General features: G+C 42.2%; 1 protein-coding gene across 1 annotated transcript in view; it reads right to left on the reverse strand.

Annotated features, from left to right (window-relative positions):
• Positions 1–23,508, reverse strand: part of LOC104541602 (ral GTPase-activating protein subunit alpha-2-like) — a gene marked incomplete at its 5' end in the record, with an annotated part of 67,788 nt that overhangs the window by 11,737 nt on the left and 32,543 nt on the right. The window contains 1 exon segment of the mRNA XM_010185708.1: positions 1,517–1,638. Coding sequence (XP_010184010.1) covers positions 1,517–1,638 — 122 coding nt within the window.

The raw sequence follows: 23,508 nt of genomic DNA on the forward strand, positions 1-23,508 counted from the left end.
AATCTACATTTCTATTGAAACCGATAATTTTTTTGTCCCAGACTTTTGGCAGAGTGTATAAAAGAATTTAATTCACAGCTGTTCTACTTTTTAATGTAGAAAACATTAATCAAAGCTTTAAGTTATAAGCTTTTCTAATGTTGTTTAGTATTCCAGTTCAACAAAGATCAATAGAGGCCATCCCTGTGTTTCTTGACGCCTCTCCAGGAAGCAGAGGCGCGATTATGTAAATAGCACCGGTTCCCTTTACTTCTGCCAGCTTGCTTATCTCCAAAGCCTTCTGCCTGCTGCTACTGGCGACCAACACAAGGACATGCATATACCTCTTATCTCCTAACAAAGCTCCGAAAGCTCGAGGATGGGAGCCAGTAACGTTAAACAATGATGCACGGCTGATTTTATTTGTAAGTGATTTATTTTAGTAAATTTAATTTCTTCCTTCAATTTTTCAGTTTAGATGGAAGATATTTGCTAACAAGTCAGGCTAAAGAGAAATAGAGCAGATGTCCTGCAACATTTATACATGTTTGAAATAATCTATTCAACAATCCAAAAGAGTAGCAGAGAATAATTAGAAAGTGCCAGTTTCACCCCGTGAGTGTAAGAAAGGGATTAAGGAATCTCTGTTAAAGAGTCCAACACATGGTGACCATATACTTTTTGGAGGCTGGCAAAACAAATCTTGAGGGTACTAGAAATCTACATTTCGGAGCCAAAGCTTCCTTTCAGGAGATGTTTCTTTAAACTCAATTAAAACAGCAAAGTAGCGGTTCCTATCTCACTGATTGCATGCTAACTTTGAATCTCTATAGGGGACATACGGAATAAATTCACAGAGTTCAGCATTACATTTTCCTTTTCTAGTAGAGCCGATGAATGAAGATGAGCATGAATGTGTGTGTATACACATATACACATGCACGCACATACATATATCCATATATACATTTAAAAAAAAACCCCAAACAGGTTCCAGGCCAGGTGTTGGAAGGAAGCCCGAAATTTGCTCATCTATATTTAAGGGAAACGCTGGCATAATGCAGGCTGCTATGATTTTCTAACAGAACACCGTTCTTACATTTCTTTTGCATTAATCCCTGACCCTGGTATCTCAGCAGCATAATCCCCATTTAGCATTAGTAGCAACGGCCTCTACTGTGAGGAACTATTTTTCGATAAGTAAGCACCGATTCAGGCATAGCTTTTGAACAACATATTCCCAGCTCAGCAAGAAACCCACACTCCTGAATGAGCCAGAGCACATTACTGAGAGAAAGTTCATTAACCTTGCTAGATTCGGGGGTTAACAGGATAGCTGAAGAAAGGAACAGAGTGAATAGCTCTGATGCAAAACAAATTAAAATGAATGTCATCATTCCTTTTGATATTCATTAGTTGATTCAGGGGAAGAATGGTCTTCTTAAATTTGCAAGCATTTATCTACAAAAAACAGGTGTACATCTGCTGCTCAAGTGCTTCTTAGTGCTAAAGAGAAGAATAACGTGCAGAGACTCACCAGTTCCACCAAGAGAGTAGCTGGGAGAGGGAGAAAAGACCTGAGCAGCAAAATCCTCAAATGTCATTACTTCTTTGTGGTTCTGGATTATTGCTTCGAGATACAGAGCTCTCTCCTCATAGCTGCAACCACCAGGTTAAGGAAATGCGTGTGCAGAATTAAATGCTGTTACACAACACCCACGAACCCCAGCACTTCAGATTCACAGCAACACTGACCAGGCTGTACACGGGCATGGAAGAGAGGGGACCAAAATTGCCCAATGCTGCTTAATGCCTCTGAACATGAGCAACGAGGAGTGAATACACTTAATGGCTGGAAATTCAGGGTAATACCTTTTAGCTTTAGGAAGGAAAAGCATCCAACAGATTACTAAAGTTGCCGGGGGCAGAAACAAACCCCCCAGACTGCAGGCTTTTTTAAACCAAAACTCAGCTTTAACTGACAAGCTGTGGCATTACAGAAAGTTCCTGGTACACAGTATTCCTACCACAATGACTCTGTCAGATTAGAAAAATGATAAGATTGGAGAAACAAGCTACAAAACAGAGGAGAATACCCTCCCTCCCATATTTATTTGATCACTGTACTTCCGAAAAGAAATTAACCGTAATACACATGATTCCTGAAAGTGTGACATTTATTTTTAAGGCAGGTGCTAGGAGGTGTAATCTTGTGTATCCTAAATAAATGATGCACTTTGGAAAAATTCCCCCCACAACGTGCACGCATTATAGTCTGCATAATGCAGACAACAAAGCAATCTAAAATCAAGACTATTGCCTTTTAATTAAAACTCGGCAACCTGGAACACACAGCATTCAAATGTGTAATCAAAAACCAGTCACCAATAAAACTTACAAGCGTAACAAGCTGAAGCAACTTTCCAGCTGTCTTAATAGGACCCCTGCTTGCGGCAGCTTTTCACAGCGGAGAAAGCAAATCTTCTCCTTTTGTGTGCAGCTTCTGTTTTCTCAGAAGGTGAATCATACACTTCCAATAACAGGATAACGTCTGAAACAAATCTACAATGGGCTGAAGAGCCTCACGTATGACTTTATGAATTAAGGCTTGCAGGAGCCAGTATGACATCTCATTCTCCGCTTCCTCATTTAAAACAAAAGTTTCCAGGTCCTCATTGTGTTTCTGTTACGGGGAAATGCATTCTAACTCTGCAAGACGGTTAATGTGGGAGCAAAGGCCAATTTAAATTCAGAAATTAGGAACAGCGAGAATAACACCATTGACAACACAATGCAGGTGAGAGTATTTAAAATTGAAAAGCATTACTAATTAATATTGAAGTGCCATTTGTGACTTTCACTACATTAACAAAAACACTTTGAAACAGTATTTAAAAATACACCACAAAACAAAGAGAGTGAAGCAGTACTTAAAAACAAGACAAGATGGTTTAGTGTTCTATTTCAAGGGGAATAAGCAAAGCGTGTCTTAATTTTATGCAAGTTTCTATATTCAGGGGAGTAAAAGAGAAAAAGGAAAGAAAACGAATTTAGCTTTCAACGTTAGCAGGGGAGGACTGATATGTGATAAATCTTCTTATAAACTTCCTGTGGAAGCCCGAAGAAAGAAAATCGATACACGGACAGCATCTCAGGGCTTGCACCTGCTGACAGCGTTATTTGCCCAGTTTTTCTCTCTCTTCCCCCTGAGCCCAGGAGAACACATTCCTGATAGCGCAAGCATTAGCCCGCCTGCGTCTGGGGCTGCCTCCCTATTATGGGCTGAACTCCTGATGACTCTTGTTAATGAATAGGCTGCCAAACTTCCTCGGAGAGGAGGCACACGCCTGGGCCCTATTCTAAAGGGACTGACGGATGCCATTCACTTCTCATTATGGAGATGCTTATGCCGCGCTGCGCTCGGCTGTTGCCAGGGCTGTGTGGAGCGCGCGGCCGGGCGACGGCCGTCCCCGCGAACAGCGGGACGCGGGGGCTGCGGGGCCGTCTGGCGAACAGCCCCTCCGACACGGAGCTGGCACGTGCTGGCGCAGCGGGAGCAGACCCAGGCGTGACAAATTACTGAAAGGGCTCGGCTCAACCGGCGACTGCCGACCACCTGAGCCTCCGGACCGGCCGTCAGCGCGCGATTCACCGCGCAGCCTTTTTCGGCTGCGGGCTGCTTGTGGGCCTGCTTTAAACAAGGCGGGGAGACTATAAAGGCTTTTCATGCTACGCCTAATAACATTCTGCTGTTTAATGGAAGACCTTGCACATCTAACACATAAGTGTACAATGCGTGGAACAACTGCTGACACACCAGAAGTTTGTACGGATTTCGCCAAATATTGCGGAGAAGAAGAGAGCGAGGTGATTTTGACTAGGTTAGCTTTGTGTCTCGTAAAATCCTTATTTATGAGATGGAAGATGCCCCTAACCACACAAAAGGCTGGAAAAAAACCGCTCAGCCAAACAGCTGGACAGCTACAGGAGAACGATCTGAAAAATAACGTACTGAGCTGAGCATAAGCCAAGGACCAGAGAGCTGTGCACGTTGATCAGCAGCTCCAGAGGAGTACAGGGAAGATCCTAATTCAGGGCTGCTCTCGCAGATTAAAAAGCTGGAAGCAGCAGGTGCAGATACCACAGACTCAGCAAGGAAGACCACTGCACAAACCGGCTCCGTTTCACCACCACCCTCCTCAGCCCCGCATTTCTCTCCGGCTCCCCGAGGCATGGCTGCCAGCAGTACCATGGCTCTGGCCAGGCGAGCCGTGAGCGAGGTGCTAATACTGATTTTCACTTACAGCCTAATCTAAAAAGCATTAAATCAGTGTTGGAAAATTAAACTAAACTCCCTGCTACCTCTGTTTTAATACATATGCATATTAGGGAAAACAGTTTGGATTAATTAAAAAAGTCAACTAAAGTTTCACTAAAATTTAGGAATTTTAATTGCAGCATTGAGAACTTAACAAGCTGTAAAGAACCCTTTGAAAAATACCTCCAGCCTGTAAACGTAGGTCAAGAAAGCAGCATGACATCACAAATACCATCTGATCTCCCCCACAAAATCTTTGTTCTGTAACTTATTCAAGTTGCACTTCTTGTATGCAAACAAAAACATCATTTTGCTGCTTAATTGTGTTTATGTCAGAATCTTCTGTAGGCATCACCACGTTTGTCATCTGTCAGGTACCCTGGGGTCCCAAGTAGCGTATTTTGAGGACGCAGGAGAATATAACATACCCAAAGAATAATAATAGGAGATAGATGGGAGGGTGGAGGAGAAGACTCAGCAGTTCAAGACCGTTTGTACAGGAGCAGTTCTGAGACAGTAATTTTCAATTGCAGCCTCAAGAAGCTTCATATTTATCACCACGTAAGTATGCGTTCATGCAGATAATCACCCGCACAATACTTGATCTGTCAAAACTGCAGCCCTTGTAACTCTGCTGTGCCTTCACCCTTAAGAACCAGTGATGCGATTTTACCTACTTACACATATTAGAATGCTAAGCTGAATCTTTTTAATAGGAAATTCGTGTCATCTCTCTCCTGTGTGCTTCCAGCAGAGTATCTGACACAAAGATGCCCACAAACGCTAAGCCTCGCTGCATTATTTAGATCGAGCCAATACGTGCAGAATGCCATATAAACTACTACTTTTAAAAAAATGCGACGCATATATCGGCAAACTCCCATTGCCAGCTCATTGCTATGCTCTGGGTCGAGCAGGGCCAGGAGAAAGCCTGAAGTGCCTGCCTGGCTTTTCTACAGAAGCCCGAGGGCTAGATTGCGGGAGTGAAGCATGCAAATCTGCATTCTCTGAAGGTGGCCTGGCTGCAGAGAGGATGGGTTATGATCTTGAACCCTACCCTGGTGCAGAACTGGACAGCTGGCTTCCCTGATTAACTAAGCCCCCATTTATCTGGAGGTTTTGGGCGTCCCCTGAGATCTTCAGATAAATGGAGTTATACTAGACATTCAAAGGAGCTGATCAAAAGCAGCCTCTTTTAATATGTATGGCAATTTGACCCACCTCTTCGACGACTGCATTATTTTACATTTTGCTTCTACCAAGGCAAAACTCCAGAGCAAAATGTTTTCAATGGGCACAAACACTTTTTAAAATTTTATATGCTAAATGACATAGAGAGCCATGACAGTGTGAATTATTGACGATGAATATATATAACTGTGGAAGAGCAGGAGTTTAGCTCCAATTTGACTATGGCAATTAAATCTCAGTATTTGAATATTATGAGTTTTTATAACTGTTTTACCATTTATTATTTTAACAGTTCAATCATACAATGTAAGCTGTTTGAAAAAAAAACCAAAACATTACAATGCTAGGATTAACTGTTTGTGATAAACCATGCCATCTCATTGCAAGCGGTAGGATGATCTGTTCTGTAGTGAAACACGTGCAGGACCTCCTTCCAGATAGAGAATCCAAAGCAAGATAAAGGTAAAATCTTTTGAAGATCCACCAGAGACACATGTAGCAGCCAGTGCACAGCTCTGACCTACAAGCATCACTTCCACAATTAATCTCTGCAATTTAGAGCCAGTTTCAGACACATGCTTTAAAGCATAAAGCCTTCGAACAGCCTTCAGAGTCCTCATCATCTGTGTTCTGCAGGTGAATTGAACCATCCTGGGGTCAAGATTTGTTTCCCTCTCTGCACATACCCACACACAATGCTAACATAAGTAACCACATATCCAGAAACAGGGGGAATATAGAGGATGATTATTCAAACAGATCCTGGACACGTACAACTTTTGGTTTTTAACCTTAACTCTGTGCTGACCTCCAGCAAAAATATCAGCTACCCATCACTGCTGATGGTAACGGCCAGCACTTCCTTCCCTGCACTACAGAAATTAAAAACATTTTGGCAACACATATATACTCTCACCAATATATGGAAACAACCGTGTATTTTGTGGACACAGCACTCTCTCAAATAAGAGACAAAGTTATCTGTGGGTTTGTGAACAGGCAAAGGGAGAACGGACTGGCTGCTCTCCACAGCTTGTTGTTTGCAGCGTGCCAGCGGCAAGTGGCTGCAGTCCTGGGACAGGTACACAACCGCTCGGGTCCATGGAGAACACACACTGGAACAACCGTTCCTCCAGCTCCAAGGGACTGCCAAGGGAGTTAAGGAGGACTGTTGGCATGGACCTATTGCAATTCCCATCTGTGATGGGAATCCCACCCTCAGAAAGGCTTTCGGGGCATCTGGCCAGTGGAGAAGCTGAAAGTATAGAGGTAGACAGCTCTTTCCAGCCCATCAGACATCAAGGCTGTCTGTCCACATGCCAATTCCTTTTTCCACCCAACTACGGAGACTTGAAGAAAACCTCTGAAATTATTGTTAAATGTAAGAAAGCACACTTCCCAAATCTACGTGAGGGCTTTCCAACCTCACAGGTGATCACACAGGTGGTGTACTGACAAGAGAAAGAAAACCTGTTTTGTAAATAGCTGATTTCGTAGGCAGGCTCGACAGACTCTAAGGCAGAGGAAACACAGGGCTGCGGTCAACTTTTGTTTTACTTTCAAGATTTCAGTAATAAGGAACTACCGATAAGTCATTTCTCACCATTACACATATTTTAGTATCCTCCCAATTTTTATCTTAAGAACCAAAGATGGTTCTACAAAAAGGGTTTGCTCCTGACACCATGATAGCGGTTTTGAAAACAAACAAGAGCATAAATGTTTGGGACTTACCAAAGCAGAATAAAGCAGGGGCCATAAAATTGAGGTTAACTTAAATGTATCAAGAGATGACCTTTCTGCACCTAATTGTCCTCCTCAAGCTCTGAACAGGACAGAGTTATTGTGCTTTTAAAATGTTGTGATTGGCAATTTCAGTGTGAAACTCAATATGCTTGATTGGGCTTGCCATCCTTTATGGTCTAGTGATCATCACTACCGCATAAATTTAACTGAAAAACTTTTGGGGGAATTTTAGTAACATATATCCTTCATTGAACAGGTGCAATTAAACTATACCTGTCATCATCTGCAGATTTATGTGCTTTTTCTAAACCAAAGCATCTGAGATTAAAAATTTTCAGAGCAATGCATGTCTGTGATGTCAGTGTAACATGTAAGACATCTATCAGGTGAGGCTGACTCTGTGTCCAACTCAAACCAAGGGTTTTGTGCGAGAGGGGAGCAAGGTTGGCTCCCCTGCCCCATGTGCAGCCCCCAGGAACGCCATCTGTCTGCGGGGCAGCCGGGGGAGGCAGGGCTCAATGCTTTCCCTCGGCAGAGTGGGGCCGGTTGGTGCCAGGGCTGCTGTTCCTCCTCCTTATCCAGAACGGGCAGATGATCCTCTGCTGCCAAAACCAAGAGCTCATCCTCCCCACAGCATAATTTTCCTTGGCTCCGCCACCCCTGCGTGCAGAATTGCACAGACAGGCAGCCCCCTTTTGCTGCTGTGCTGGGGGGACTCAAGGGGGTATTTCCAGTCACAGGGGGTGGCTGGGGCCCAGCACACCCTGGGGTACAGGAGACCCTCACTGAAATCGAGAGGCACAGAGAGGTTTTCAAATGGATTTCTCCTTCTGTGGAGCATTTTCTCAGTGCCTCGGCACCGTGTCTGGAGCTCTGCCACCTCCCCTCCTCCTGAGCTGGGCTTGGGTGCACAGGATTACAAAAGAACCTCAGTGCTGACTGATGGAGATGGGGCTTCAGAAACTACCACGACACAGAATAAAAAATAATCTCTAATGGCCGACTGGGACAGAAATATCCAATACGCATTGTGCACATTTGTTTCCTCACAGACGGTCACCATGAATTGGTTTAAAGAGGAAAGAGAGACAAAAAAAACAAACAATAAAAACACATTTCACATGGTTTCAAACCATCTCTGTGGAAATCGAGTAATGGCACAGCAAAGCCATACTGAAAGCGCCCTGAGGCAAAAAGCTCTGGCTCATGCTCTCCTGCGCGGAGCCCCACTGTGGTGCTCACTCCTGGCTCCCGTGGCAGGTAGCACGGTGCCCAAGGTGTGCTGCAAGCCGCTGGTCTGGCAGAGGCACTCGCTGCTGCTCTGGGATATCAAGAATATGTGGCACATTAGTCATGCCAAGTGCTTCAGGGAAGAATTTTGCATTTATTATGAATAAGGCAGAAAACAAGCTTTCATCTTAATTTACTACCCCTGCTCCTTGTGGGAAGCCCCTGGGAGCAGATACATCGTACCACCACAGACTGATCATTCCGTAGCAGGAGTGAAGGAACAAGGGGTTACCGTCCTGATACAATACAATTTTGTACTTTAATGGCACTCCTGTTTAGCCCTATCTGAAGCTTTTTTAATTCTAACATAGAGTACCTGTGATGATCTCCTACCAGGCATTCGTGTTCGTACAGATACCTGCCCTGCAGGGAAACAAGCAGTCAGAAATGCACCTCATCTCCTGTATTACCTGTGCTCTCATTGAGATTGTTCCTAATACAGCAGAGATGAAACACTACAGCAGTGCACAAACCAGCAGCAAAACTACCAAACACACATGTGCCTAGAAAAATGGCATTGTACGTTTTGCATTGTACAGTCAGCCCTCTGCATATCCAAGGTCCATTTAGCAGCTGTACTCCATGCTTCACCACACTGATAAGGCTTTGATTAAAACATTTCAATTGATTAAAATGATGACATAATTGCCTATTATCAGTCAGTTCAGCAGAAGCTGGTAAATCATTCCGCAGGGGGCACAAAGATTTAACCATCAAGAAACTACTTCTGAAAGAGTTGTATATTGCTTGAACTATCAAGACTTCAGTTACGTAAGTTCTTGGCCAGCAAATCAGCAGGGCATGATTCCCCCAGTATGTATTTTCTCTAGAAGCATCCATGTAGTTCCCTGTCCAATCCTGACAGCCAGCCTAAGGGAACACAAGCTGCTCAGGTCTAAATGAAAGTCACCTTCCTGGTGCCCCAACGCAGAGACATGTGGAGGTTCTCTCTCCTCAGGATGGTGGGGCGAGTTATCTTCTGGCCATCTCCTCCAGCAAAGTGCTTATTCACCCAGGGAACTAACCTGGAGACTGCAAAATTAAAGACGGGTGGGAGAGGCCCAAGGAGCAGAGGGTTGAGAAGGTGTGCTGGTCTCCCCCAGGCAGTGTGGGCTGCAGGAGGAGACGGACCTACAGAAGAACCTGATGAAAAGCCCTTACTGTACAAGTGTAGAAGGAAAGGTGCCTGATGATTGCAGAAGACAAATCCCTAGGTCGCATTTTCAGAGAGATCATTACAACATCGCGGCTATCCCATTTTATCAGTGTACCTACAGCTGCCGATGCTCATGTTCTGCAATTATCTGGCTTCTTCCACAAACAGGGTGATCACCAAGGGATAAATAACTGGAGGAAAGGTCACGTGTTACCCAGCGATACTTCCCCTGTACTTTGTTGCAGTCTTAATTTTATTCAAATGCTAACAAAATGCACCCATTTCAGTAATTCCACCAATGAGCTGTTACTTATGGACATCTTAGAAAAAGAGCAAAGGTACGACGGTTCAATTTTTTGTTACTTACTTATGCCTTCCGGTTCCTTCACACTGGCTGCTTGAACACACAAGATAATACACTGTCCTTGGTCTACTATTGTTAGCCACATACCAGAGACACTATCCCCTTTTATTTTTATTATCATCGTTGTTACAGCATACGTGTGTTACAAGAAAGGAGAGGATTTTTTTAAAGTACGAGTATTTTTCCACTAAAGGAGTATTTTAGTATTTTTTTTTGTCAACAGCAGCATAGGATTTTCAGAACAGTTAAAAGCTGCCCACACTGCCCCTTGGGAGGGATGGTAAAACTCCTGACAGCTTCTATCACGTAAATCTTGAGAACTTTTGAAAACCTCCACCTCGTAATAACAGCAATAAAAATGGACCAATACAAAGCCAGATGCAAGACTCTGAATCCATGTCCTTCCTCAGCATGCAGGTACTTCACACATATCCTTCAAGTGGTTGTAGAAATGATGGCATATGCAGACAAATGCTGTTCTGCATTAAAAGCCCCCCAAAAACTGTGGAGAAAAAAAACAGGCCTAATTGCACTGGGTGGTCAGCATTTGTGATTCGCATTCTCCAGAGAAAAAAGTGACTGAACCCTTAGGTTAAAGACAAAATTGTTAACTCTCTAATTTTTGCAGCACGTGTGGACCTACTATTTAATTAAAGTCAGACCTGGTGTGCGCTCTCACACAATATAGCTTGTCTGAATGTGCAACATAAAGACATTGTCCACCAGCGTTTGTGATTAATTCGCCACTTACAGATGGCTGAGCCATGTGGGCATTATTCAGCTTATTCCAATGCGAGACCCTCACTGGCAGGCTGGATGACCTAATGGAAACTAAAGGACCAGAACGTGGTAAGTGAGAAACAAATATGCTATATCCACACAAGTAAATTAAATATGCTGAGGAATGCTCTGGCACTTCTATTTTGTATGGAGCACCTTGCATCCATGATATTAATTATTTTTACTTTCCAAAGCAGGACAGCTATGTCCAAACATCTCACAACAAGAAAGAGAGAAAACCATAGAGATAGTATTACTACTTTCATTTTACAGAGGGCGTAGGGATAGAGAGATTGAAAAATTAATCTAGCAGTTATACAGGATTCTTTTGTGGCTAAGGAACTAGAGAATAACTCACGGCTAATTTTTTTTTCCTTAACAGATTTCCTGTCTCTCCTGTTTTAATAATTAAAAACAATGTAAATTAAATATTTTAAAAATACTTCAGCTAACTGATATGTTTTAGAAACATAAAAGTGACTTTAATTAGGGATTTTTTATGAACAAAAATTCTGTGGTTTTAAAATCTTAAGTAGAACTCTTGTTTCATTTTAGCAAAGCTAGAAATTCTCTCTCATAAGATAAAGCATCCATTTTTGGTAGCAGTAGCAGACTGAAAAATACCCAAACCTTTGGCAGTCTTGGACTTGAGCATCTTTAGCTTTGGGCCATATACATGTATTAACTGAGGAATCAAGTTCGGGGGAGAATCAGAAACAGTTTTTCTGGTAGGTTACTGTTTGCATTTGACAGCTGTTGGAAACTGCTTACATGCTGGAAATATTAATAGTCCTGATGGAGATAAGCGAGGCAGGCAGGAATTGGAGGAGCTGTTTATCACATGGCTCTCCCACACGGCTGCAACTTCCCCTGGACAAGCCAGATAATATGATTTGGTCCGAAAACATGCGCAGCAGATAGTGGAATGTTTGCTGGGAGCCGTAACCAGAAAATAAAGGCGGCAGCATGGCTCAGTCAGTGAAAGCCTTGCGCCTCCTCATTACATGGCGGGCTGCTCCTGAAGGTTTGTGTAGCCCAGAAATTACTTTTTGGGTCTACACCAGAGGGAAGGAGAGAATCTCTTCTCTTTCCTATGGACCCTGTTCCAGTGAGGTACGCCTCATTTTAAAATAATACCTCACAATTAGATTGCTGTAATGTCCTATACGTGTACCTTTACCCTTAGGGCACTCAAAAATAAAGCTGACACAGAATGCAGCTGCTGGCTTATTAAGCAAGAGCCCATGTTGGAAGCAGAGTTAGCCACTCGGCGAGGATCCACGTTGCCTCCCCTCGACTGAATTCCAGGTGGAGCTCAGAGGGATCCTGTGAGCCCCCAAATCCCACAGTGATGGAACCTGGGCAGCCACGGACCTCTTTGCAGGGATGCTCTGTGCCGAGCATAGCCCGGGTTGCAATTCTCTCACCATAAAGGCAAAGGAGCTGCTAACAGGGGATACTTGGGTAGCTAAACCAGATCTTCCTGGCTTTTACTCAGACTTTTCGGAATGGCACAGTCTTGCCTGTAAGGTCTGTGAGTTTGTTTCATTAATGATATCAGCTGACGACAAAATGCTGTTGGTAGTCACTTATACCTTAAAACGTAATAATAAAAAAGATTATAGCCCACAAAAGCACAAGAAAGAGGCTTATAAAAGTTTTCAAAAATGTGCTGTTATACTTTGGCCATTGCACATATGAAAAAACACAGAAAAAAAAATATAGAGAGACAGACTTCTGGGCACGTGTCTGTCTATTTAAACACATGCACCTGTATACCCTTATCAGTATATTTTAACATTACTACACTTAGTGCCATCATTCTCCAAATGCAAGCATATTCAACTGAAGTCAGAAATGTCTCCAAACTGGTACACTGCCTCCTAAAAAATTAAACCACCACAACAGCCCTGCTTCTCAGCCCATTCTGTTCTATGGTGCACCTCAGGAAGGTTAGAGGTCACTGCATTTCCTCAGAGCCCATATTTTCGAGCTCCATCACAGCAGTATCAAAGTGAATATACAGTTAAGAATCTCCCAGGACAACCATTCAAAACTGAAAGTACCAGCAATAACCTAAGTCATTCTTAACTTTGAAAATTAAACAGCCAGAGACAGGAGAAGAGGGAGATAATGACAGATTCATAATTCAAAATTCTTGAGAACTGTTCATCAGACTTCCAAGACAATTAAGTAACTTGCAAGATAATACAGTAAATCAGAAGTCAATTTTTGTCTCAACATTACATTTAAATGATAAGTGAAAGCAAGCAGAACTTATCAAAATACTTCCCTGCACATTCACTTCAGAAATCTGGATGCTTTGGAAGCTGAAAAAGGGATAATTACTGACAGCTTAAGGATGATGAGTGTAAAGGTAGGAAAACACTTGCAAAATAGCTGACATAACTGGAGAGAGGGATTTGATTCACCCAGCCACGCACCAATGCATCACTTGAGGGACAGCAAATCAACCCTTGTGGGAGCCGGGTGATAGAGGGGGTCCCTGCAGACTGGGGGTGCTGAGGATGGCTCCTGCACTGGGTCACCCCACCCAAACTGCACCACCGTCCCCGCAGACCCCCGCCAGCAAGATGCTGAAACTGTTATTTAAATGGTGCATACGTGCCAAGGACAAGTCAGGAGACCGTTGTTATCTGCATGAACACAACAAAGGGAAATGCCTTCCTTGATTTTAAATAATTCAAAACAAACATTGTGATTCACAGAATCACAGAATCACAGAATCAGTTACTTTTTGCCCACAATGAGAGTAGCAAGCCCTCTGCCTGCATCACACACACATCATCTTGATGGGAGAATCTATGCCTTAAATGAGGGAGTAAGAAGTACTGTAAGTCTGATAAGAGGTAACGAATGAACTACTCCATTGCTTTCAGGAATATAATACTCAAGAGTATCACTCCCACAAATATATTTGATTTCTTGATGTTCAATAGCGATGTTCCCAGCTCTTCAAAATTAAATGTTTTCCAAATATAAATCTTTGGAAAGCTTAATTTCTCTAAAAATACAAGATTTTCTAAACTGGGAAGTAGTTATAAATGTTTACAAATATTTATTAATTATTTTTGAAAGAGGATATACCATAAAGGATCTTAACACACAGTCTAGAAAAAGATAAACTGAAATACCTTCAATCATGGATGATTCCTGACGACTCAGAATGAGTGCAACAGCACTGATCTCTAAGAGCACACACCGTCCCATGGCCAAAAGGCTTTGGGTGCACATGGGACCAGCTGCACACAGACGTACGGGGTTCCTGGAATTTACCGGCGTGAGATTTTTGCCTCTCATAGCACATATACATAGATCACCTGTGCTTGGATATAAGCAATAGGACTAGCAACCTCTCCTTCAAATTCTCACTCTTCAGTTACGGGAAAATATTTTCAGATGAATTTATAGTCATCTTTTTTCACCTACTAAAGGTTAATAAAACATCATTGTCAGTTTGATAAGAGTATAAGGATCAGGCAGCTACACTCAGAACAAAATATAATTAACAAAATAATTTTGCCCCTTCCAGTTTATTACAGACCTTTTCATTATTTCTGAGACTAACACTAAATGGCTCGGTTTCAGGTCTATTATACTTGATAATTTACATTCATTACAATCAGGGATAGGCAACTGTGGGGCTTATTATCACATCCATTACGAGTGACACCATTTGCAAGATGCTCAACACAAAATGTACTTGTTGCTGCAGTGATACAGGCTGGGAAATTGCTCTACATTGGACGATAGGAAGAAAGAATAAATTAGAAAACGACCACCAAGAAATCAATGGTACATCCCAGCTTTAAAGCACAAAGAAAAAAAAAAGTAAGGAGAAGGGGAGATTTAAAATTATAATCTGGCATATTCAGAACTGCTGTAGATACCCCAAGGCAGAGAAGACCAAGGGACTGACCAAGGGACCTTGTGGGTATGGAGCTCTGAGAAACAGACGCACCACATCAAAAAACATCTTCTCCGGTCTGATTCTGTGAACCATGAGAGCTTTGTTGGGGCTTAATTTCAAGCCAATACTTTTGCGCTGACCCCTTTCCGCTCCACACAAGCCCCTGCCACTCTTGCTCTACCTGAGCCCAGCAGGGAGCCCCAGGAGCAGGGTCCCGGGCTGGCAGTGGGGTCCTGGGCTGGCAGCCATCCTCGCTCCTCGCCCCATCGCGCTGTTTGTTCCTCTGTGACAATCAGGCGCAACACCTGGTACTGCAGTCCAGGGTGTCCTTGGCAGCTGACAGCGAAATCTCCCTGCCAGGTGGTTGCACTTCAATTACATTAGCTAGGCATTGTAGGGTTAACAAGTATCCAGAGGAAATCTTTTATTCATATAACACAGTATGTCTTTTGTTGATCTTTGAATAATGTTGCTTAAAATCCATTAAATTAAAATACTCTTTCAAGCACACAGCCTGCAACAGGTACAGCAGTATGTACCCACCGCTGTCTGCTCATGCAGCACTGCCACGGGCACACAGCCCGTTCAGGAAAATTTGACCCCCAAAAGCAGTCGATTAAGTCAGCATTTACAATAACATTTTTTTCCCTGGAAGTGACCTCTCAGTAGGGGGAATGGATTCCCCTTTCATTGCAGAGCTCGGTCAGTGAGCATGCTGTGATGTCTCTCCATTTCCCCAAAGGAGTAAATTAAAATTCTGGTGCATGTTTATGAAATCTGCTTTCATTACTCATAAAGTGGGGGTGGGGGGTGAGCAAGGAGAGGAGGAAGCAAAACCGAACATGTAAGCTCCTCCTTCACAAAAAGGCAAGTTAATGCAATAGTTTCACTGCTGCTAACTTCTTCTAAATGCTCTACTAAAAAAAATTCCCCATAGGTTTTAAGTAACCCAAGTCGGTCATAGAGTCTTATCATCACATTTAATTGTGGGGCCAAAGGTGAGTTGATGACTGAGCTGTATGGTACAGCATTTAAACAACCAAGTTCCAAATTCAAACTCAAGAGAAATTATGGTGAAAGTGGAGAGAGAGTACCTCAGAGGGTGCCGAAGGGCTGTTTGCCCAGTCACGCAGCCCTGGTTGACAGTCACCATTTAAGGCCGAGCACTAGTCAGTTTTAAACTAACTTTAAACAAATGAGGAAATAAGACACAATCAGCAAACAGACTGTTGTATACAGGCAATACAACACACAGAGGAATAAGAATGGCAGCGCTGAAAGTTGTCCTGAGAGAGTACAAAATAAAAACTACTTCTGCATGTTCAAATACACTGGGGAGCACGTCAGCGAGCAACTCTGCTGCACAAGCAATGGGGCACTGGCAAAGGCTTTACGCACCTGCCCATCACCAAGGTGTCTGGGCTATGGAGCAGCTCTTCCACAATGGAGCCTACCATCTCCAGCTTTAGAGACTGGAAGATAGATCCCAACAAAACGTGTGTGCCAAGGAGTGAAATACCTGGTGCAGGGCACCCAGGAGCAAGGCTGCTCCACCAGCTTCTGGACACAAAGGTGCCCAGAGTTGCACAGCCCTCATTCACAGGAACAGACCAAGCAAGAACCTGGGAAGTTTTCTTCTTCTCCTTCTTGGCTTCCACTAAACTGCATAATTTTCTTAGTGTTAATGCTATTCGTTCAAGATGGTGCCGTTTGAGCTAAATTTCTGAAGTTCTTTGAAGTCCTTAACTGGTGAGTCATTTCAGATAAAAAAGGAAATTGTGAGGATCCCAAAGAGAAAGGGGGGGAGCAGAAGATGAATTTTTAATGAAGTATCAGAGCTGGGGAAAGCAGAGAAGGAGAACATACAGGGACAGCGACCTAGGGGAGAAGGTACACAGCAGTAACGCTGCGTGCTGCTGCCATCGCACCTCACTAGGAAATATTTCAAGATTATGTAAGATTCCTCTTTGTTCAAGTTTTCTTTCAATTTTTGTTAAGTCTAAAGTTTATCAATGAAATACCTGTCCAGCTACAAGCTTCCTGAACTAACACCTTTTAACTAAAATTTAGTTTTTAATTAAAATAAGAAACTGTATGAGAAAGTTTTGAACAAGTCCTACTTTACTGTTTAATTTGCAACTTACTGCTTTTATAATTGCAGCTTATTGAAAGCTATAGTTTTCTACTGCTTGAGAAACACAATAGGCAAATTTTCTGAATTTTGAGTAGAAAGCAGTTCAGCATACTAGATGATACTAGTTTACAGTTATTTAACTTACTCTCTCAAAACCGAAGCACCAAATTCAATCCAGTTTTATTAAAAAAAAAAAAGGTTTTTATCACTCAATTGTTAACTATGCTGTCTTCATAATCAACACTGGAATAACTCCTGTGCAGCTACACACTAACACTTTCCATATTTATCTTCATGAGGAATTCAGTGAACTATTTCTTCACAGTCAGTGTCAAAAGGAGAATCGGTGTCTCTGGCAAAAGCAGGAGCACCTATGAACAGCCCTTCGCCAATGCAAATTTGTTCCTACGACTGTGTCGTGACCTGCATCAGTCCCCTGCTAAGGGAGCTGCAAGTCGGTCCTGTGAGCAGCCTGCAAAATTTCATCCATTTGCTGGAAAATATCCACTGCAGCACAAGATGAGGCCATCCAAATAATTTCACTTGCTAATTAACTTTGGAAAGACATTACAGCCTTGCCTTCAAGAGTGATTTTAACAGACTACAGTGTTTATTGCACCGCCAAGCCTTCTTTCTATTTTAAAACCGAATTACAGGACTTGGTAGAACAGCAGTTACGCTCATGCATGCAAGCAGATTATCTGAAATGAAACATTTGGCTTTTTTGCAACATCTATTTTCAATAAATGCCTTGGCTTTGCTGTGGCATTTATCTGTGCAGGCACACTTTTATCTGATCCCAGTGCACAATGCCATTAATATTACTGCATATTTATATCATGCTACCTTGAGCAAGGTTGAGCTACCAGGGTATTAGGATCTGCCTATACGAAGCAGATACTGTTCTGCAGCTCAAAACAATGACCAGCACTTCTGAATGAAAAGAGAGAAAGTGAACATTAGCACATCAAAGGCCCCTTTCTGAAAGAAGAAAAATTGCATGATGCACACTTTAATCTTTCTGACAATCTATGCATGGATTGAACTGAATTCTATTTTTCACCCAAACTGAATGGTTGATACAAGGACATCTTTACCAACAGCAAAAAGAACAGAGAAAGACCTGCTAGCACAGGCTTTGAACTTCTAAAATATGAATTAACATGCAATATTTAACAACTGATAGAACATCATCCTTCTTATCTCTCTTAATAAACCCAAATAGCATAAAATATATTTTATAAGAAACATACAGAAAAACTGTTGTTACTATTTGAATCTTAAATTAAAAAAAGAAATTAGCAGTAAACAAAATACAGGCAATATTAAAGTCTTCATGTAAATATCTATTATTTTAAATCAGCTACCCATCACAGAACAGCCTTAAGTGTAATTCACTTCACTAGCACTTCTATTTAGCTAACTAAGGGTGGAATGGGACCTGTGCTTACAGGTTTAAAAGAAAATATTGCTAAAATATGTATACAACATATATTACAGTAACCATGCTCGTCCTGCTGTAGTAAGTGCAGAGACTTCTGCATGCAGATCCTCTTGCGTTGCAGAAGCCTTGTGTCAACCAGCATGGACAAGCAACCACTCAGAAGTTGCTCTGCTCTAGACAGCTCTCTGCTCAGCAGAGCCCACAGAGAAGGAGCTCCAGAAAAGAGGAGCGCACATCAACAGCACGATACTACCAAACGCCGCAAGAATTGCCTCGGCAATGCAGCTCTCTACGCCCTCTCCATCAAAGCATTACTTCTGTGTAGCACCGCGGATGGGACAACTTTGATTGCCCCTCTTCCACTGAGGCAGAACTTACTTTTAATCTGTTCCTTTAAAGCAGCAACTAAAATGAGAGTACAGGTAATCAGAACTCTTGAAGCGCATTTCCTCAGCAGATACACACCCAGAAGATGGTACAGCAGCTTTGGAGGATTGCTGCAAGGTGGTCACTCATGGTTACATATCCAAATGGACCTGCACCTGCCTGTGGAGGGACAGAGGGAAAGGGAAAACAAGTGCAGGGCAAGGTGTTCTTCCTCTAATTCCTTCATCAGGATGCCCTGTTTGCTGCTAAAATTTCACCACCTACACATTTTTTTATGCTGATGCATTAAACTGCTGAGACCAAATGCTTGCAGAGAACGGGAAAGGGACTGCACAGGAACTACATCCCAGAGTTTTCCTCACGTAAACAGAACCGCATCCTCATAACTATCAGCTTGTAAAGGAATAGCATGATTTTATAAACAAGCCTTATTAAACACAGATGCTGAATGAATTTGTCCTTAAAAAAAAGCCTAATTCATTTGCTTATAACTCAATCACAGCCAGTGGAATGCCATCTGGGAAGAACTTAAATAAGATCACACTCTTTGACTTGCAGAACATCACCAACGGAGAAAGTGAAGGCACCAAAGCTGAGCCTCCCACACCTCAAACCCGACACAAACCAGTACCTTCCCAAATAAAACACATTCATTTCCCAAACAGCTTGAGAAAAAACACATTTTTCATGCAGATATGTCAGCAACCTTAAACTACTTCAGTTACAAACAGGAGCAGTGAACCACATTTAGATTCACCTAAATAGACTGTTACATTGTGGGGTCAGCAGTGAGAGAATGAGTTAACACACGGAAATACTGGAAAAGGAATTAAAAAATAATTGGTCTGGGAATCTCTCTTTTAGGGCATTAAGAACAGTTGACATTCATGTTAGAATTGGTCCAAAAGAGGTGTGTAGCACGAGGAAAATCCATGGCAAAAGATTAACATGGCTGAGAACTGTCACGGCATAGAAAAGTTTGACCATGCCTTACGTTAGACATACACAATGCTACGGAAAAGCACACTGAAGGGACAAAAACCAGGGGCTCTTTACACTCATTTCACAATAATGTCTGAAATTTAGAAAGCAGGGAATATGCTTCATTTTTCTAAACTGGGTGGGTTCAGCACCGTACCCAAGACTTTTATTTCACTTCATATTTTACTTCTTCAGGACACGGCCTTACTCAAAGTACCGACTGAAATGCATACTAGGGGAGGAAAGAATGACTGGACCAGATGGTCTGCCTTTGGGTGCCAAAAAGGATTTTGAGGGAATTTAGTAGTATGACTTAATTCTTGTCCTGAATATTTAAGGTTAACACAGATCAATCCAAATTAGGTAAAGCACAACTACAATACTCTGCCATATGTAAAAACAAGCAACAGATCATGAAAGCAAAAATGCCCTAGGAAAAAGTGTCCTTTTTCTCCTTTACGAATCCCTCTAGCTCCAAAGTCAGTCATGGCAGTAATCTGACATTCACATTCAGCACAACTGTTTGATTGCACATTCTTAATACACGGAAGTCTTCTGTTTAGCTTCAAAATCCCGACACTCTTGAAATATTGCCTCTTCTGTCTGATCAAGGAAGAGAAACTTACTTTCATTTTTTTAAAAATGCAACTGTTCATTCATTCTGTAGAAATCATTGACTCAGCATGTTACGGCACAGTCACGATGCACAGAGGTAAAGCACAGAAACACTCAAAGTATTTCAGAATTTCTGTCCTCCTGTTTTTCCACAATTCTGGACCATTATTACAATAGTCTCTACGGCAACTCCAGCAGCACTGGTGGATTCCACTCCATCCTAAAATCTCATTATACTGAATACTACAAAAAATATCAAAGCTGTCTCAGTCCTGATGCTTTAAATGTAACAAAAAGATGAAACACAAGGGGAGGAAAATGGGCGTTTGCACGCATCATATTTCTGATGTTCTTCAATAGGTGCCAAAATGAAAAATGAAACATTTTGTTTACTGGTCTCCGTATATCTTCTTCAATGATACAAGGGAAAATTAAAAATTGTTATTTTGGGCATTAAAAAGAGCCCTGAAGTCCATGGGAGTGTTTTATTTGTAAACACCAGTTTTACAGATATGGTAACTGACATGAAAAATTGAAACTAAAAGTAAAATCTCTCCCCTTTGCCTTCCGAGATCCCAGTACTTTCTGTGTTGACTTTTGGGATTCCAAAATGCATGTTGCTGTGGTATTTAAAAAAAAACGGAAATGCTGGCACACAAATCCTATTCAACAACTTGAGAATACTAAGGGCTTTTACAAGGCAAAGAACACGTTAAAAGTTCATTAATTAAACAGTGCTTGTGAACAGATGGAATGGCTATCTGGGCTCTAATTACTGTAAGTTGGTACAGAGGTTCGCAGCCCTTAATGAGGTTCAATAAAATGAATGATTACACATCAATCACAATTAGAGAAACCTGTAAGATGAGCTGAATTATCATGGCAACAAGTCATAAAACACGGGAGCACAAAAACCAGCAGGCTCTGCGAACGCCTATAAAGGAAACGTTTCTGAATTAAAGCAGTTCCTTTGGATTGGAACAATTCCTCTCTACTGTCAGCCCCATAAAAACGCTCTGTGATTGAACTGCAAGGGCTGTGCTGTCCCGCTCCAACGTCCTGGAGGATTGATGAGATTGGGAGAGCGCAGGGCACCACAGCACCTAAGGGGTTAGTGAACACAACGCAAACGAGGCAAGGATCTGAACACGACCAGCTACCAAAATGAAGAGAATGGGGGTACTATTTAAAAATTAAGGACAGCAAAATATTCCCAGCCATTTCCCATTTCTAACCACTGGAGCTGCCTGTGGGAACAGTGTTTTCACAGCTTCAAGTCTCCCAGCTGTAGCAGGTGCTGGCAGAGGGAAGAGGAAGGTGGTAAAATGGAGGAGACAGAAAGCAATAGTAAGGGGTAGAGTCACTTATGACATATGAAGTGTCCCAACATCAGCTTCAGGGCTGGTTCCCCAAAGTAACGCCTCCATACTTTTATCATATTTTCTGTACTGCTACACTTTTGTCACCTCAGTGCTGGGCAGACAGGGGCCTTAAAAACTCCAGAAGTCATCTTGCATTACCAGTAAGTTAATCTGAGTCACAGGTATGGCCCAAATTAAGGTACGATCTTTCAGAAACGAGAGAAAAGAAAAATGCATGCCAGCTTAAGGTTACTTTCTAAATTTTAAAAACTTCACTTTCATGATGCCGCAATTTTGGTATTAAGACTTTGCAGTAATGAAAAACTGAGCTAACCCCAAGTTTGTTTGTTACAGTGATAACACTAAGGTTTTTCAAGTGAAATAACCACTACTTGAACAACATTGCTTTGCTCAGCTGAAATGTGGGCAGCAGAGTGCCTGTTTTATTTAAGGAAGCCAACAAATTGTAGACTTGTAAGGTTTTGCAAGATCATCCACACTGCTACACAGGTAAAAACAAATGAGATGGATAATCCTAAAGAGGTACAATAAATTCAGCTACACAATAAATCCAGTTGTTCAGCAGAAGTTACAGGTTCTAAAAAAAAAAAACAAAAAACCTGCCCCAGTCTAATTCAGAGAAAGTACTCAAAACCAGCAAGTTAACAGAAATTTTTTTTAAAACAGAAAGTGCTGTACACATACTAGATAGTTACTTAGCATTACATTTAAGAAATCATTAAAAGCCATCTGCTCCTGTTTATACACTAGAATGCTGACAGATAACCTTACTGTGAAACACACACACAAGTATGATACTGAGGAAAAAAGAATACAAATTAAATATACCAGCCAATAAGCTCACTATGAAAAAGTAGCTTTCCCTTATTCTTCTTCTTGACTCCACATTTATGTCCCCAACCCAATAAAAAATGTTGCCAGTAACAGGATGGCTTTAAGAGTTTTTCAAGCTCACACAGAGGGAAAGCCCGACCTCTTTAAATTATGATATAAGGTTATGGTGCTACCCATTAAAATAGCTTTTATATAATTGGCACAAAAATTACGTGCCACATCCTCTCAGCATCAGATGCACAGAATCAGTCAGGTTGGAGGAATGTCATGAGGTGATCTTAGTCTCCCCTTGTCAAAGTGTGGTCAGCACTGAATTCAGAATCTCATCTTTACTAGGAGAGAAACAAGGCAATTAAGAAAAATCAAACCTAAGCCTAAAAGCATTCTTCCTGTTTAGAAAATGATTTCTTAACTTTTGAATGAAGTGATTGCAGCATGTATGCTCCATGAAAGACATATACTGAAGTCAGGTTGCCTTTAAAAGAGAAAAGGAAGTTTGAAAAATGATGTTAACCTATACTGGCAATTACACATTTGTATTAGTGCAAGTGCTGGGATCAGTGGGACTGCACATATGAAAGAGCCCATGTGTACATCTAAGTGGTCTTCTGGATCCTTTGCATCTTCTCACCACCTGTGCAAACACCTGGTTTTGGAGACATGGGAAGTGCCTTGCCTGGACTGAAACCACAGTTTCCAAGGTTGGCACCCAGGCTTTGGTCATGGCAAGGACACAGTCCATTGCGCCAGACCCACTGGGTGTCCCACATCACGCTGGTGTGGACTCACCAGCCCCACAGAAGCTCCTAAACTATCCCCCAGTAAAGGCTTTCTGAAGCCAGGACTTCTCCTTCAAAACATTCCCCGCAGGAGGGGTGACCGTGACGAGGCACTGCCCGCAGGGGTTCCCAGTAACAAGTTGTTCACGGGGAGCCCGAACCGCCGAGCGGGGCCACCTTCATCTCTCGCCGCAGGT

This window comes from Mesitornis unicolor, unplaced genomic scaffold (genome assembly GCF_000695765.1).
Source record: "Mesitornis unicolor isolate BGI_N332 unplaced genomic scaffold, ASM69576v1 scaffold39335, whole genome shotgun sequence".
Taxonomy (NCBI): Eukaryota; Metazoa; Chordata; class Aves; order Mesitornithiformes; family Mesitornithidae; genus Mesitornis; species Mesitornis unicolor.